Source organism: Nilaparvata lugens, chromosome 3, assembly GCF_014356525.2.
Source record: "Nilaparvata lugens isolate BPH chromosome 3, ASM1435652v1, whole genome shotgun sequence".
Lineage (NCBI taxonomy): Eukaryota > Metazoa > Arthropoda > Insecta > Hemiptera > Delphacidae > Nilaparvata > Nilaparvata lugens.
In genome coordinates this window covers 31,427,340-31,444,075 of record NC_052506.1, presented here as the reverse complement: position 1 = coordinate 31,444,075, position 16,736 = coordinate 31,427,340, and the positions used below count along the sequence as shown (strand labels likewise).

At 36.9% G+C, this 16,736-nt stretch overlaps 1 protein-coding gene across 1 annotated transcript in view; it reads left to right on the top strand.

Moving 5' to 3' along the window:
* LOC111054151 (protein wingless) overlaps positions 1-16,736 on the top strand; it is a 37,722-nt gene that overhangs the window by 18,044 nt on the left and 2,942 nt on the right. Inside the window, exons 2-3 of the mRNA XM_022341122.2 lie at positions 2,761-3,023; positions 12,465-12,772. Of these exons, the coding sequence (XP_022196814.1) occupies positions 2,761-3,023; positions 12,465-12,772 (571 nt within the window). The remainder of the gene's footprint in view (positions 1-2,760; positions 3,024-12,464; positions 12,773-16,736) is intronic.

The following is a 16,736-nucleotide window of genomic DNA, read 5'->3' as shown; positions in this document are numbered from 1 at the left end:
TTCAGCATTGTTCATCGACAATCTTATAATTATTATTATTCATTTTCCCCCTGTTTTTCGATAGGCTTATTGGAGCTTCTTGAGTTACAAAATCTTGAACACATATAAATTGAAATCTTATTATCTTCACCCTTCTTTCTATGGTCACTCTGTGCCACTCCTTTGTTATGTTTTGCATCCTCAAAATGTCGTAATTCATGAGTAATATTAATATATAATTATTATTTAACGAAAATCTTAAATAAATGCTGTAAATCACCCCGAAGACTTCTGCTACTGCAGACATAGACAACAGGGTTAACAGCTAGATGGAAATTCGATGAGAAGTACTATCCAAAAATTGGTTGCCAGCCCGGGAATCGAACCCGGTGGGAGGTACCACCATTGAATTTCCATCTAGCTGTTAACCCTGTTGTCAATGTCTGCAGTAGCAGAAGTCATCGGGGTGATTTACAGCATTTATCTAGGATTTTCGTTAAATAATAATTATATATTAATTAGAATTTGAATAAATGCATTCTCTATTTAATTCCATCAGTAATATTAATAGTTTGAAATTCCAAGAAATAATCCAGTTCATTGTCATTGTTCAATTGAACGAGCGTTAGCGAAGTTCTCATTTTTGACTTACTGAAGGCCAAAGTCGTTCTCTGTCTGTTTGTGTGTTCGACAAGAACTTTAGAGGGAATTGATCAATCAGCTTCAAATTTTGAACAGGAATTCTTCGAAACTATTTACAGGTCAAGTTCGTTGTAAAACAAAATTGACTCCCCTTCTTACAGGGTAAGTTTGTTGGACAACAAAATTGACTCACTCCTTCGTCCTTTTTCAGGATATAAAAATAACATTGAAAGTGCATAGTAAAGAAAATTGAAAAAATTAAGTTGGATTTAAAATGAAGCTGGATTCGAAATGAAGTTGGATCCATATGACGGATCCAAGAGTGCGGACAAAAGTTTTGAAGCTGCAGAAAGTATTCTTTTCAATATTGGAATAGGATCCCTATGGAACCTACTACTGTAATATCATAGCCTACTTGTAAAAGATCTCAGAGATCAATACAACAGTTCATTAGCGAGTTCTTCAACCCAGCAACCAGGGGGTCTCTAGTATAAGATTATTGGAAATTATATGAGTAATTAACTTGATGAAATTATAAAAAAATAAAGTTTATGAAGTTTGTGAAGTAATTGTGATAGTTGGAAAAAGTCATGAAGATGTTGTGCGCGGGCTGCAAAAAATCTGAGAAGAGAAGCTAGCTCATGGACAGCTTTTTTACTCGACTCCATTCCTACTATTGTAGCTTGATCTATTACAGATTCACATTCCGAGACTGAAGAACAATCAGTTTTTTCGGCCGATGTGAGTGTTGAGCGCGAGCAACAGAGAGACAGTAGACGTGGGAACCTTGTCCTTGTCTTTTGCGGCAGCCTACCTGAGAGCTGCGTCAGCAACTTTTCACCCCGCAACAGGCAGATAGAGGCTTGATTGCACGTCCCGTGATGTTCGGAGTGAAGCTCCAGTGCCAGAATAGTCCAGATCCATATGAGAGGAGGCGCTTCCTACAAGACAAAGTGTTTTCGGCCGCTATCTCGGACTTGGCTGACAGACCAATTCGTTAACTTTCCTCCACTGTTTGATGGTTTACAAGTGATAATGTACTCAGTCACCATTCTCTCTCATTCAACGAACTAGGCCAACTCGTTCCCACCCACTCGTCATTGAAGTCCACTGACCATTAATCAGATAATCGGCTTGCTCCACCAATAACTCAGTAGCTATTGATTGAACTCCCTCAAGTTTCCCATCGATATTCTTCAACCGAAATAATATTCAAATCTTTACTAACTTAATGTTTATCATCCACTGTACTGTTTTGATCGAATGCGCCCAGTCTAATAGCAGTTTGAGAGTGAAAATTTGAGCTCCTTTCCATTTGCTTTGAAAAGAAAATGGATGAAATAACAAAAGATGAAACCGGAAAGAAGAATGAGAAAAACAAAAGTAGAATTCCGCAGATACAAACCTAATTTTTCAGAAGTTATCAATTTTATTGATAAAAATATAGTATTGAATCGTAAAGAAATTGTCTATCTCTTTGGCATGAAATGAGAGTGTTTTGACTTTGTACATTTCTTTTGATTTACCTGATGACTCAATTGGACACGTTTTCCTCTGGTTTTCGATGAAGTAGAGCGACATTCTCTCACGTTACACTAGCCTTCTGTTGCTCGTGAATCATACTTGGATAGCAATAGTGCCAACCGGTTCGTAATTGCTTGTCATAACCAAAATATTGATGAAAATGTATTTCATAATTGGTTAGAGCATCAAGAATCAAGCATTGAAAAAAAACAGTAGAAACAAGCAGTGTTCATAGAAGGATGTATATTCATTTGAAATCTGAAAATAAGAGGCACTGGAATTTCCCTTGAAAGATGTTGCATTTTTTAGCCACTAATATTGTTAATCTCTTTTTGGTTCTATTGAGGCACCGATAGTGACAACATTCCATTCCACCAATATATCTAAGAACTATTTAGGCTTTATCGACCGATCAAGGTAAAGCCTATAGACTTAACCTAGTACATCTATTAACCTTTTCACTATCATATTCACGTGGATTTTTTCTCAGAGGAAGTCAACGCTTTTTCTGATATATATTTTTTTCAATTCTGAAACGAATGTTAATTCAAATGTTAATTTCCATTGAATTCTGAATATTTGAAAATAAGCAGTTTGTTGTTGATTTGATTGTAGGGGGATCGCGAAAGCGGGAGAGCCGAATAACCTGCTACCCTTGTCACCAGGAATGTTGAACATGGATCCGTCGGTGCATTCGAGTCTCAGACGGAAGCAGAGGCGACTAGTGAGAGAGAATCCAGGTGTTCTCGTTGCCGTGTCCAAAGGTGCCAACCAGGCCATTCTCGAATGCCAGTTCCAATTCAGAAACAGGAGGTGGAACTGTTCAACAAGAAATTTCTTCCGGGGGAAAAATCTATTTGGAAAAATTGTGGATAGAGGTAAGAACCAGTTAATACTCCAATGTATGCCTATCTGCAAGGATTTTCAATGTAGAGTAAAATAATAAATATAAATCATCATATGTGATAGCTAATCATAATATATAGCACCAATAATGGCCACTTAGCACAACATCCTGAATTATTGATGAGTTGGAATCGCGGTAATCGATTCACATAAATCAGATTAATTCTCACAGAATGAAATGTTATGTGAACTATTGATCAAATAATAAAGTTATGAATCGAATTCATGCGATTTTGTGGGAGATTTTTAATATTCAGTCTCAAGTCAAGAAAACTATGATCTCTTTCAATAACTTGCTAGTTTCTTCTTCAGGACTCGTATGAGTCCTTAAATCTCTCATTGAAGGAAGACGAGAAATGGATATTTTGTTTATGAAGTGAATGCCCATAAAATGATTGATGTTATAGGTGAAACAAAATTTTGAATGACAGACAGAATCAATAATATTAGCTGAGGGTTCATTATTTATATGGACTATAAAGAATAACAATGGTTGGAAAAGAGAGCGTGATGTGTGTATTTAGTAAACTAGATGTCTGCTTGATGTTTCTTTTATGTTCTGTGAGAGCTTTAAGGCACTGCAAACAAATATCGACTACTTTGGAAGGTTCTGTTTATATTTGTTGAGGTCGAAACACGGCCAGATACTAGTATATACTGAGCGTTTCGGCATACTGACAGTATGTTGATTTCCGTTTGTTTTTCAATCCTTATATCTCACTGAAGTTCTAAATAATCAAAATATGAATATTGATAAAATACAGGAATTAGATGGCTTATATATTTCTGTGTAATATATTCCAAACTTCAAATATATTTCAATCAAGTGTGAAGTTGGAAAGAAATCGTCAGATTTTTCAAGTAATAAATTGTCAGGTGATTACGTGAGGTCAAATAATGGAATATCAATATTGTTAGGACGAGAAGAGAGGGAGTAAACAAGGCAAATCGAAGAACTAGTTTGAGTAAATGATTCTATCAGTGGAATGAATTGAATAATCAATAAATCACGATATTAAACTTCAACTGTGAATTGGTCAACTCAAAAACATCCAACTTTGACCAGTGGATGATCTCTTGTCAATTGAGTTTTTGTTGGACATCAATATGAGGAATTGATAGAATAGGAAAAGGGTTAAGGAGAATGAATGAGCTGCAGTATGACAGCGTGATATTATGTGGTTCGGGATGAAGAAGGACTGTGATAGAGAGTCCACCTGCGGTGTTTTTCTTCATCTGTTGAGCTAACAATAAACACAATCGAGGGTTTCACTCGGCTGTCACTTTTGCAGCTGATAACATCCTCGACTTGTTCCGGACGACCGCAGGGGTGATGTGAGAGGGGCAGAGAGGGTCCAGGTAATCCTAGTTGGCAAACAGGATCAAAATTTGCATGATAAGAGAGGGATGGTATGTATGTCATCAACCGATACAATGGAAAGGATTAGCTTCCTTTTCAACAGAACTGTGTACTATGTGACACATACATCGATATTAGATAGCCACATGTGGATTTGATAGTGATCTGAAAATAGGGAATATGCCTCATAGATGATCAATAATAATTCAAAAGGAAATTCAGATTATTCGATGATACGGTATTCTCCAAACAGGATAATAAGTTCTACGATCTATTATGAGTTCATCCCTCCTTATAATTGACAAATATAATGTGCTGTGAGGATAGTAGTTTGCCTGCTTTGCGCTAAGCAAAAAGGTGGATCTGAGTTTAAAGAATATGTTCAAATCTGAAACTATGAGTTATTATGGAGAAGCGAGAGCAAAAGAACCAATATCAAGAGAGAAAGTAAGAGTACAAAGTATAGAACGGAGTCCTTTGTCTAAAGCAAAAACTTTGAAATCTGATAAAGATCTTGTAATGGAGGAGATAGTAGTGAAACCTAAAAATAGCAATAACAAGTGTAAAACTCTTTTTTCTTATGCATGAACAGTGAGTTGAAGTGGGGGGTTCATCCATGGTGAACCAGTTACATTACAGTTTGTATGAATTAAAACAAACTACCTCATTCTCCATTACTGCATCACTACTCTTATTAGATCAATATGGAAATTAATAGATTTTGTGGTTGAGAGGGCCCTCATCCCTCACAATCCTTGTTGAAAAGAGGTTGTTCTCATCTCCTAAGCTTTTGATAGTAGGCTAGCACATTTTCGAAACCCTTCCTAAATGGCAAGTCAAGAGTTTGAATCCTTGAAACTATCAACTCTCGAAAATGGAATTATTATCACTGTTCCAAGGCATCAATTAAGAAAACGTTTATGCGAATGCTTGATCCAGAATGATTAGATCATTATTCTGGATCAAGCATTTGAGCTGATAATAATTGTTTCGAATTCCTGTACTCTGAAAAACTCTGAATCAATACCGTAGATATATTTTGTTGATTTCAAGGCCGTTGGAAACTAGTCAAATCCACAAGTAAATTTTTGTCAGAGCTTTTGTCAGGACTTTCAAAGCCTTTGAGGGACTTCAACCGTTATTCTATTTTTTACTGCAACAATTTAACTTGTTTCATATGTCGTGAGGATTACATAATATATTAATTTTTCTAAAGTGGAAACAATTATCAATTAGACTTGCTTCAAATCCAATGCAGTTCAGTGAAGCATTAAGCACGAGGAAAGTGGTCTTTCCACTAGAATTACTGTCTTATTAATTTTTTCTAGGGTGATTTATTTAGTAAACTGTGAGCAAATCTAGATGGCCAAGTATAGAAAACGTGTACATTGTAGAATTGTACAATTCTCCACTCCGCAGTTGAGTAGAACTAGATGTATATTAAACAATTAAATGAACATTTACTCCGCAGTTAACATCATACATGAGATTATGAGTGAACTTCTACTCATTCAAATCCAACTCTAACAAAAACTTTCCAGTGATTGGTTTTAAGTAATGCGTTTGCTTTACCGATAATGCATGCGATGCAATAGCTGTGTGATGGGAATAGAAATTTCTGAATCAGTCCATGTGGTCTTGGTCTAGTCGGTATAGGCCTAGTCCAGTCTGGAGGTTGAATCAGTGAGGCCGATTCCATTCATGGCGTCAGTGGGGTCGTAACGTGCCCACAAAAACAGGCTGTGCAACAAATGAATATTTATCGGTGATATGATATAAATATATAAGAGCCCGCAAGTATTTCTCGTAATATCTACTGTGAAAGTGTTTGTTAGTGTTTGCCAACACTATGTTTGTTAGTGTTTGTTTGTTTTGCCAACGTGAGCAACGTTCATCAGTTTTCTTGCTGGAACGTGGATAGAATATATTGAGAAAACTATAATTAAGCACCACTATATTCATGTATATATTTACAGCTACATTGCATTTCCAATTATGTTAATCTATTTCGGGAATAAATTGAATTTTAATTTGAGAAGGAAAAATCAGTGCTGGTGAATTTTGAGATCATTCACAGCCAGAGCACGGTGTCTCGGTGTCTATCTCCTATTTTTCTCCTGAGTGGACATCAAATTGGAAAATGATAGCACTCAGAAGCATTGAATAATAATATTATATAGAAAAAAATCCATGAGGCAAATTTTCTATGCATTTCAGCAGCCTGGAGATTAATATTTCTAATTCAGAATACTAACAGAAGATTGAATAGCTCAAATACTTGATAGAGTCCAGAGTTCACGTTAGAATGAATAATTGAATATAGAATTAAGTAATAATAGGAAGCGATTTGATCAAAATACAGAGGAAATTTAGCGTTGGGAGGAGAAAAGATGATTACGATAATAATAGGGGTAAAGCAAAAGAAGACGTTGATGCTACGGAGTAAAATGATGATTAAAAAGAAGAAAGGTGAAGATGATGTTCAGAAGAAAAAGAAGGCGACAAAAATGAAATGGGTAAGAATGAGAAGTTGATAGAGAGGCGAAATACCCATGTTAGCCTGAGGTTAGTATAGCTATTGGTGGAAGAGGGTGAGGAAGGGCGGTAAACCGGGTGGTCAGGGCTGCTCGCATTGCATAATGATAGAGCGCATCTCCTTCCAACAACTTATTATAACGCCACTGCCAAAGCCTTCGCTTCTATTTTATAACCCACCGCAATACCGGAAAGATTTCTCCGTTACACCCTCTTCTCTCACCAACACATACTCACACCAGTTTTACTCACTGAGCAATCCTTCAAAATAGTGTAGGTAGTTGTTTCCAAGGTATGATTTGATATGATGAGAGTTTCTGTACTGCATACGTTTAATAGCTATGAATAAGTAACTCTAAGGAATATATCTAAATGAAAAACATGAATCGAATTAGATTAAAAGAAAATGTCTAAAAATTAAATCCTTAAGGATATCTATCACTTCTAATAGCTAAATTCAATTCTCTAATTCATAAACGTAAGACTGACAATAAACTGTTTCCAACCCGTTTGACAAAAAATAATGCTTTAATTAATGTTATTCTTATTTCAAGAACCAGATATAAGTCCAATAAATGGATGATGTTAACCTCCTATACTCACAAGTGTATGTAAGTGAATCACAAGTGTATGAGGCGTAACATTGATAAAATTGAACTTAAGCCTAGAATGATGCAAAAAATACGTGGTATTGTTGGCAGTACGAAGTTCGCCGTGCAGCTATTGAGATTATACGAGTTGAGGTCCATATCTCACGCTCATCAAACATAGTTTGGGCAATTTTATTTATTCGCAAGGAAAAAGTGATATTTCGAAATCATCTTGTGCTTCTTCGCGGGTTGAATCTTGCCATATTTTCAATTCAGAAGGAACTTGAACGGTAAAAGCCATAAATTTCCAAATAGATGTGTAGTGAACGTATCGGTAGTAAGTTGAGTTGGGCTGTGTCAAGTTTTCTCGAGCCAGTTCATTAAGTGCGTGTTTACACATCTTTTCGTTTATTATGTTATAAGACGGTGTGACGTTTACAAGCATCCTGGTGTCAGGTCGAACGACTAGCGTTGAGGAGTTATGCGAAAGATGTTTTGGAAGAGCTGATCAGACGGGTGGGATGGGGAGGGTTTGTGAGGGGCGAGTGAGTAGAGGATTTGAATGTTATGGGCGCGGTGATAGTCTTGCACTGTGCTCTTTGATATTTCTCAAGAGGTGAATGGTTGAAGAAGGAACAGAGAACATTAACACCAGGTGGGCATATCAGCACTCGTGTTTTAAATGCAAGTGTTGTATGTGTGTGTGTGTGTGTGTGTGTGTGTTGTGTGTGTGTGTGTGTGTGTGCTTGTGTGTGTGTGTGTGTGGTAATATATGGGGGACCACCAGGTATAGTGGTCGCTGGTCGCGAAGACGGCTTCTGGCCCCCTGCTGATAGCCCCTCGACCGGCCGGCTCCTAATTGAAAATCAGATCCCCCTTCTCGCTTGTAATGTGCCGTGTTTGCAGCTCGTGCTATCTTCATTCTTTCAAATATTAAGCATTATTACTTGAAATTCGAAACTAAACCAGCTTCCTTCCCAAATAAGTTATGCACAGCCCAAATATATCTTCATAATAATTACTCCCGTGATAATTCCCGTACTTCATATATCATTCCACTTCATTGAGATAGATTTCAGATTTTAGCTGTTCAATTTTTTATTATAAGCTCAAATTTTAGCTGTTTTTAGTTTTCAATTTGTTGGTTTACATGAATATTAATTTTTTCCTGGTTTTTAACCTTCCTATCTAATTTTGTTATTCTTCAATCATTACATTCATCATCATATCATCATAGAATGATATCATCATATCGTCATAGAATGATATGAGCTTTTTACCTTTTATTCATCATTACGTTTTTTCAATTCTGAACAGAGATATTTGAAATACACTAGTTTCGCTTAAATTTCCCTTCTAATGGAAAAAACCCTGAGGTTTTGGTTGATACCTTGTATGACTGACCCTGTTGATGTTGATACAGTTTCTTCTAGCATAGTATTTACTAAAATTTTATCCTTTTAATTGAGAAGTGGAGTCAGCAGGGACTAATTAAAAATATTTCTACCTTCTTTCTCCACATTTTAAATATCTACTGGCTTTTAAAATGCCAGGTGCACGTGCTTCGTGCTTGATTTCTGCAACTGTTCTACTCCATCAAAGTCGACTTTGCCAAGTAATTCTTGAAAAAATAATATAATTTCAGTATTATGTATTTTTCATTTCATATTATTTATAATACTATCATGAAATCCATTCTACTTTATTTCTTGTTCTCATAATGTTCTGAATGGCAATTACATTAAATTAGATAGATCTCTCCAAGTAACCTCTAAAAAGAGTATTTTCAAAGCATGTTGAGATTTTCATCTTTCGGTGTTATTGAAGTTTTCCATTTCAATTTTTCGCTTCTCAGTCTTTGCTTCAATGGTTCTCAAAAATTTTTAAATTTCTCTAGCTTCTCTGGGATATTTTTCAAAATGTTATTGTTTGAGTAACTACTCAGAATATATCAGTTCAGACTTCTCTAAGAGGAAAAATGAAATGAGGAACTAGATCCTGAAAGGTTTTAGGGATGGTGAACATCAGCTTATCATTATCATAATATCTCAGTATATGGTATTCTTTCAACTATAACATGACAAGTATGAGCCTTAATAAACAGTTAATGATGGAAAATAGTATTGATATAATAATAATAATAAATTTGACTTTATTTCTGCGTGAAAAAAATACAAAACATGTGAAAATTAAGAGTAATAGAAAACTAAGCACTTAGTATTATCATTCTGCTCCACTATAGAAATACAATGAGAAAAAAAAACAAAACAAAGAAGGCTAATGGCTTACTCTACTAGAGCTACACTGCGAACGAAAAATACATCAAAAAGACTACTCTACTAGAGATACAATAAAATAACAGTGGACAGCAACTCAAGATAGAGATTCACAAGTTACAAAGATTATAATACATATACAACATGCAGAAATAAGTCATTACTGTATGCAAATGACCTTAAGAGAGAGGTCACGTCCGCATACAGGAGCACCGGACAAAACAAGCGTTGAATTAAACTGTTAGTTCTATGAAAAAAAGAAACTAAATATATATATATATATATATATTATATATATATATATATATATATATATATATATATATATATATATATATACCTACACATATATATGAAAAATATCATTAGTATTAGAAAGAATGAGTCTCTTATAAGATATTATCAGTTGCTTAAATAGTCATGTAAATCCAATTATTCCATCCAATCGAGTTCAGTTTATAACAACGAACTTCCTGATAGAATCAATTCTGAAGTATTTAATTCATAATGTCGATGATGGTTGACTCTATTATGTCAGGCAAAATTTATTCAATATAGAATTGATGGTTTGTTCATTGACGATTCTACGATTAGAGTACTAAAAGGCAATGAAGACAGCATTAGTTAAATTTATGATCCATTACCTGGTCATAATTTCCAGGCGATGGCACATTAAAACAATATTTAGACGATGATATGAACACGTTGTTTAGGTGGAAGGGACGTTTATGAATGCCTCGAAGGCTGCTCATATGAGGGTACATATCGATTGGCCCATTAAAGCGGCCCCCCGTCGTCACTGACCGGTTTCTCATCTCTTATTATTCGTTATTCGTGCTCTATTCATCCACATATCACTAACAACAACATCAACAGACATGCACATCTTTTTACCTGATGAAGACCTCATCTCGATCATATCACTTTTCAGGTGGCTGACGAAATGGTATTGCATTAACATGAAGAGATGATTGAGAAATACGAAGAAACAAAATATATGCCATATCGTTGAAGAGAGAGTGATTGATTACTCACCTGTAATGAAAGGTGTGGAGCTCTTTTACAATTTAATTGGTAATAAAAAGTTTTGATTTTGTTCAAACCTGTTGTTTAAAAAAAGCACGCGAGTGTAATACTTTGCTTGATGGTTGTTATAAATATAATCAAAACCATTAGTAATGAAAAGTATTCCTCCCTCAATGACTATTACCTGAACTCATGATTGAAATATTCTGCATCTGCTGTGGAAGATTAACATCCTCACACACACATTCTGATGGATAGCTTACCACTTATCTGTTTGTAATTTCAAGCTATGCGTAGCACCCATGCTGCTACGAAAGGCCTCATCGTGATTATGATGACGATGAATAGGAAAGGAAATCCTTTTTGGAAAGCATTGGACTGGTGGAAGTTGATGAGTGCCGTGTCTGGTCGTCATAATCTCACGACACAAAGAGAATAACCGAGAGGAAGCGAGTGAGCAAAGGGACTCAATGCTCAATCGACAAACGAAGAAGGTGGGCCGGAACTGAATCTAGAAGGATCATGCTTACCGCTAATTGAAAGAGCAGAATGGCAGCGCAGCGCTTAATGACTGGTTTGGCTGGGTCGGCGGTGCCGGCCGGCCCTCTTCCGCACCGCGAGCTCACCCTCACCGCCCCCAACCACCGAGTCCTTTTGATCAGCTCAGCTGTCAGCTGTCGGCCGCCGCTGCTCCGTAATGCCCACTGCCCACATCCACTCATCACCACTCATTACATCCACTCTGTCAATCGACCCCTGTGCTCTGCTCTGCTCAGCACAGCACAGCTTGACAAGTGCGCACATTTCAGCCATGACTGCACAATTTTGATTAATATCGTGAATTAGCTTTCGAGGCAGCGCAGTGACCCGAGTCAGTCCAGTCCAGCGTAATGTGAAAAGTCATAAGTGGCTCCTTGTCAATTTCTATTGCTGACCGCATTAAATAATGTCCACATGCCCACACAAAGTAGCAGCTTCGACGCTTTCCAATCATCTTTGTTGGAAATTCTTCTGGTTCAAGCTATTCGCAAGTACTGGAAGCTACTCAGTACTCACCGTGATTAGGGTTTGATTCCTTGAATTCATAACGCAGCGTTTTCTCATACAAGTCATATTTACAAAACATAAAACCTCTTCAAAACATCTTACCTTTCGCTTCTGTGTTGGACTTCCAATTATGTTTGAAAGCTCATACAAACTCACCCAATCGAGATACAAATATAGAAATTCCTATAAAGCAACCAGAATCTCGCTAATTTGTCCATCATTAGCATTTAAAAATTCACATGAACTATTTTGAAATGGATTGCAGTCTTTTCAAAACGAAAATCTCACTTGGAAATGTGGTCAATCATCGCCTATTGATGAGTTTTGCTTAACAGCTGAATAATAAGCAATTAGCTTATCTTGTCGAAAATGTACGGTGATAGATAATAAATTATTCTCAGAAGCTTCAAGCAAGTAATATGACAAAAAATGAAATGGGTTCCATCCTTAAAATCACTTGGAAAATTATAGCCATTGGAGCATGTATTAAGTAGCGAAAAAAATATTCAAATTTCGAATATTTTCTTACATATTTCATGATATTTCGCATTTTTTATAACCGAGACTATGATATTGCAGGGTGCAGAGAGACAGCGTTCATCTACGCAATAACGAGTGCAGCAGTGACGCACGCGGTGGCACGTTCGTGCAGCGAAGGCAGCATAGAGTCGTGCACGTGCGACTACAGCCATCAGGCGGCGGCTCCACCCAGTCCCAGCCCAGGGCCAGGGGGAACAGGCAACCTGGTGCGCGACTGGGAGTGGGGCGGCTGTTCCGACAACATTGACTTCGGATTCAAGTTCTCCCGCGAGTTCGTCGACACTGGCGAACGGGGGCGAAGTCTCAGGGAGAAGATGAACCTTCACAACAATGAAGCAGGGAGAGCGGTGAGTTGATATCCTCATTATACATTATTAATCATTTTCTGCTTGACTCGGTAGTATGGAACTACCAGTGAAGTTATCTGGTATCAGATAAACCAGTGTTTGGTTTCATATTCTTGAAACAGAAGTGACTGCATTTGAATAAACTTTATAAATGTTAGGGAGAAATGTTAAAATGATGCAAAGTATCAATGACAATATGGTGACTGAACTGATCTATTAGAGTGGCACTTCCTGATAATGAAGTTGTTTGTTAGAGCCCCTTGGAGGTGAGTGTCAACCACTTTATTCTTTCTTCCACTTGTTGAGTGGCTGACAAAGAGTGTGTCACGGTTGTTTACGAGCTGTGGGTTCGATTTATTTTTTCAACTTGAAGCAGCTCGCTCGAATGATGGTTTATAAGGGAAGGCGCAGCGTAATAGGCAAAATGAAGGGTATAACAGCGTATTATTCACACCTTTGGTGCGCACTACAGGGGAACTACATCCAATATCACTAGTCTGTAACTAATTTGACTCGAGTAGAAAACCCTGCTCACTGACAACGGTGTGGTCTTTTTTGTGTCCAGAGTCCTCTATTCTCTCGAATTCATTTTAGCTATGAATGAGAGCATTTCGCTTTTCTCATCGTTCCAACTGAATCTTCCTGGCTCACCCTTGGATGATCCTCTTTCTCATTCGTGAGAAGATGCTAACAGGACGAGTATTCACTCTCATCAGATTCTGGGATGGTACATTCTAAAGTTTTCAAAAAGATTTTGTTACAGTTGTGTTAAAGAGAGTATTATAATATAGATTGCATTAATATTAATATTGCATTCTGCATGATTGTCGTTGTTGAGAAAAACGTTCCAGAAACTCAAGAAATGAAGAGGAAATCCAATAAATCGGACCTAACAGTCAACATTTTGATTATAAGAACCGGCTCTCATGACATTCACTGATCAAACAATAAATTATAAGCAACGTGGATGACAAATAAGTAAAAAATGGCACTATTTCAAGATTAGCGGATTTACGGGGTTATTATCTGACAGATCCGATCAGAAGATTGTCTGATCTGGCAAGTATCTGAACGTTGCTTGCATTAAGAATCTTCTCTTTTTTTCTCATTGGAAAAAGCTATGTTGAAAGGAAAATAAAACTGGTAAAAGACAGAGAGCATCCAAAGAAAAAAAGGACAGCTTCTATTCGGTCTCACACGGGTGATAGAACAATGAGTGACATAACAATAAGAAACCCCATATAATACAAACGGCTGCAAAACAGTAGCCAGTGTTTGAGTTTATTCTTGAAGGGAACAGCATACTCCCTCCAAGATTTTTTCAACGGAATCTATCATTGTCTGTGGTGTTGGACACGTTTTTATTCTGATACTCAGCCAACTGTTCATGTAATCAAATTGTAGGTACGACCAGAACGAGTAAGTCGCGGTTGAGATCGATGCCACTAGACATCACTGCGATAAAATCATGGATTCAGTTGGTCAATAGCGAGCTGAAATCTATAATTATATCAACATTTCGACCTATTCACAACCTTAAAGATTTGCATTCAATTGAACTCACATTATACTAGAGTTCTTTCTAATCACCACCCATTCTCATCGTAGATCAGAATGATATAGAAAAATTATCATATAAAAAACTAGAGTATTGAGTGATCTGTAAAAGTAGTTAAGGACTTAGTTGTTGAACAAGATTCAACAGAAGAAGAAGGTTTTCAAAAGATAAATCTTTTGACAGCAGAAATAAAAACTGACGATAATCACAAAACATTGGTAGACTCACTTTATCAACATTTAATACATTACATACATTTCTGATGGTTATGACTCTGATGTGGGAGATAATTTTTATGAAGAGTAACATTCCATCACGAATGCTACAGGAAACACTATTATGGAGTAACTTAATGAAGTGTATAGTGTACTTTTCTAATCTAAGTAATCGATGAAAGCAGAAAGCTCTGTAGATGTTATTTTGTGATGACAACATAACCCAACTGATAGTTCCGTTGTCTGTGACGATTTGGGTAAGTTGGCTGGAGGCCTGCGCAAGATTAGCTGTGACAGGGGTAATTTGTGGTGAGAAGGTGATCGCAACGATTGTTGATGTTGGTGAGGGGGTGAGGGGGAGCGCCAGGGCTGGGTCTAGCGACCTGAGATATGTGGAGCGATCCATCAGTGAGTGGCTGCCCACGCTCGTCCTAATAGCTTTCATTACGTCAAAACTAAATAAGTATAAAACACTGAGGCTACAGAACGATATTTCTCTCATCGCCTAGCCCCAAGCGGACTGCTATCCATCACATGCCACGCACAGATATGCATGCATACCAGGCCAAAAACATCCACAGTTAGGAGGTCTGCTCAATGTATTCTCACTCAATAGATGATATGAATCATCAACATCACAACTTTCTCATAATATTTCTGCGTTGCTCATACCTGTCCAGCGAAAAATAACGAAAGAATGGAGTGTAGCCTAGGGCAATACATTCGTCTTGCTATGAAAACTGCTGCTCACCTGCTGGACTTGAAAACTATTCTATTTTTCCTATCCACGGAGTTGTAATCGGGTAATTCATGCCTTCTATTGAAATAGGCTTTATCGAATAAACCGTATAGGCTTATAGAATTCAATAAAAAATTGTTGAATTGTTTGGCTATTATAATCATTCATTAAATAGATTGGAGGCTATATGAAACCTACACGTGGATGTATAACTGGAATATGGTAAAAATCCTTGACAATGTAGCACTTCAAAGGATTTAACTCAAACATTTAGCATTAAACCTAGAAAAGAAACAAGATGTTCGATCAGTTGATGAGCTCGTATCTTCTCACTAAACGAATATGCATTTTCGGATTTGGTGTTAAATTCGAGGATTTGGTGTTATATAGTGTGTTATGATCTTGTAACACTTTTGAAGCCTCAAGTCAACTACTTCCTAGACCATTAAGATTGTTTATTACATTATTGGAAATTTGAAATAACGAAGAGAAACAAATTTTGTTCTCTTACAGTGTAACTCATGAGATTGATATGGAACATTTCTCATATTGAGTTGAAAATTTCAAAGTTCATGATTTTTGATCAAAAAATTCAAGTTTGTTTTTATTGGTATAAGTACTCCTTTGTACTTTTTAAGTGTTACCTTACTTACCTTACCTTAGCTTACATCGTTACTTTATAGCGCTCAAAATACAACTCCGCCCGTCAGTCAAAGGGACGGATATTTATATTTGTGAAGGTGATATTTATTGCTGTGAAGGTAATTTTCCCCCTCACCATCATGGTATTGATAACATGTAAAAATGAAGAATGAGAGAATTGAGGCTAGAGTGCTGCTTTAGAAGTGCTTCAGGTGTAACAGAATAGAGTAGAGAATGCCACAAATTCCCTTGAACGAAGATGAAAGTGAGATACGTACAATAATGTGCTACTTACTGACAGCTTAAAGAGCGTGGAATCGATTTAGTTACACTGTTCACGGCGACCCAAGGCAGTCAGGAGCAGTCAGTGGCGAGCTTTTACCTCTACTTCCCTCAACCAAAGGAATGGAATAATGCGCCTTTTCCAACTGACTCGGCCAGTGAAATGTCATTGCTCTCCCACGGCTTTCTCCCGCTGCTAAAGCCACTTGTTACAACTTGTCTGAAAGAAAGAAGGTAGATTCCTGTGCATAGGCCTAAGACTATGCACAGGAATCTACCTTCTTTCTTCCTTTATAGAAGGGACTCCGGAATCGATCTTTAGCACACATCAATTCCTATCATTAACCACCAAATTTTTCATACATTAATCTTTTCAAATCATCCTCCGGTAACAGTCAGGAATCTCAACTAAGGATCCTTTCCTTCTCAATGGATTCACTTTAAGCCATAAGTTCAACCAAATATTTATACGGACTATTAACCGTTATAGGAAAAAAATATCAAACTAATTGTCGGAAAATGTAGAAA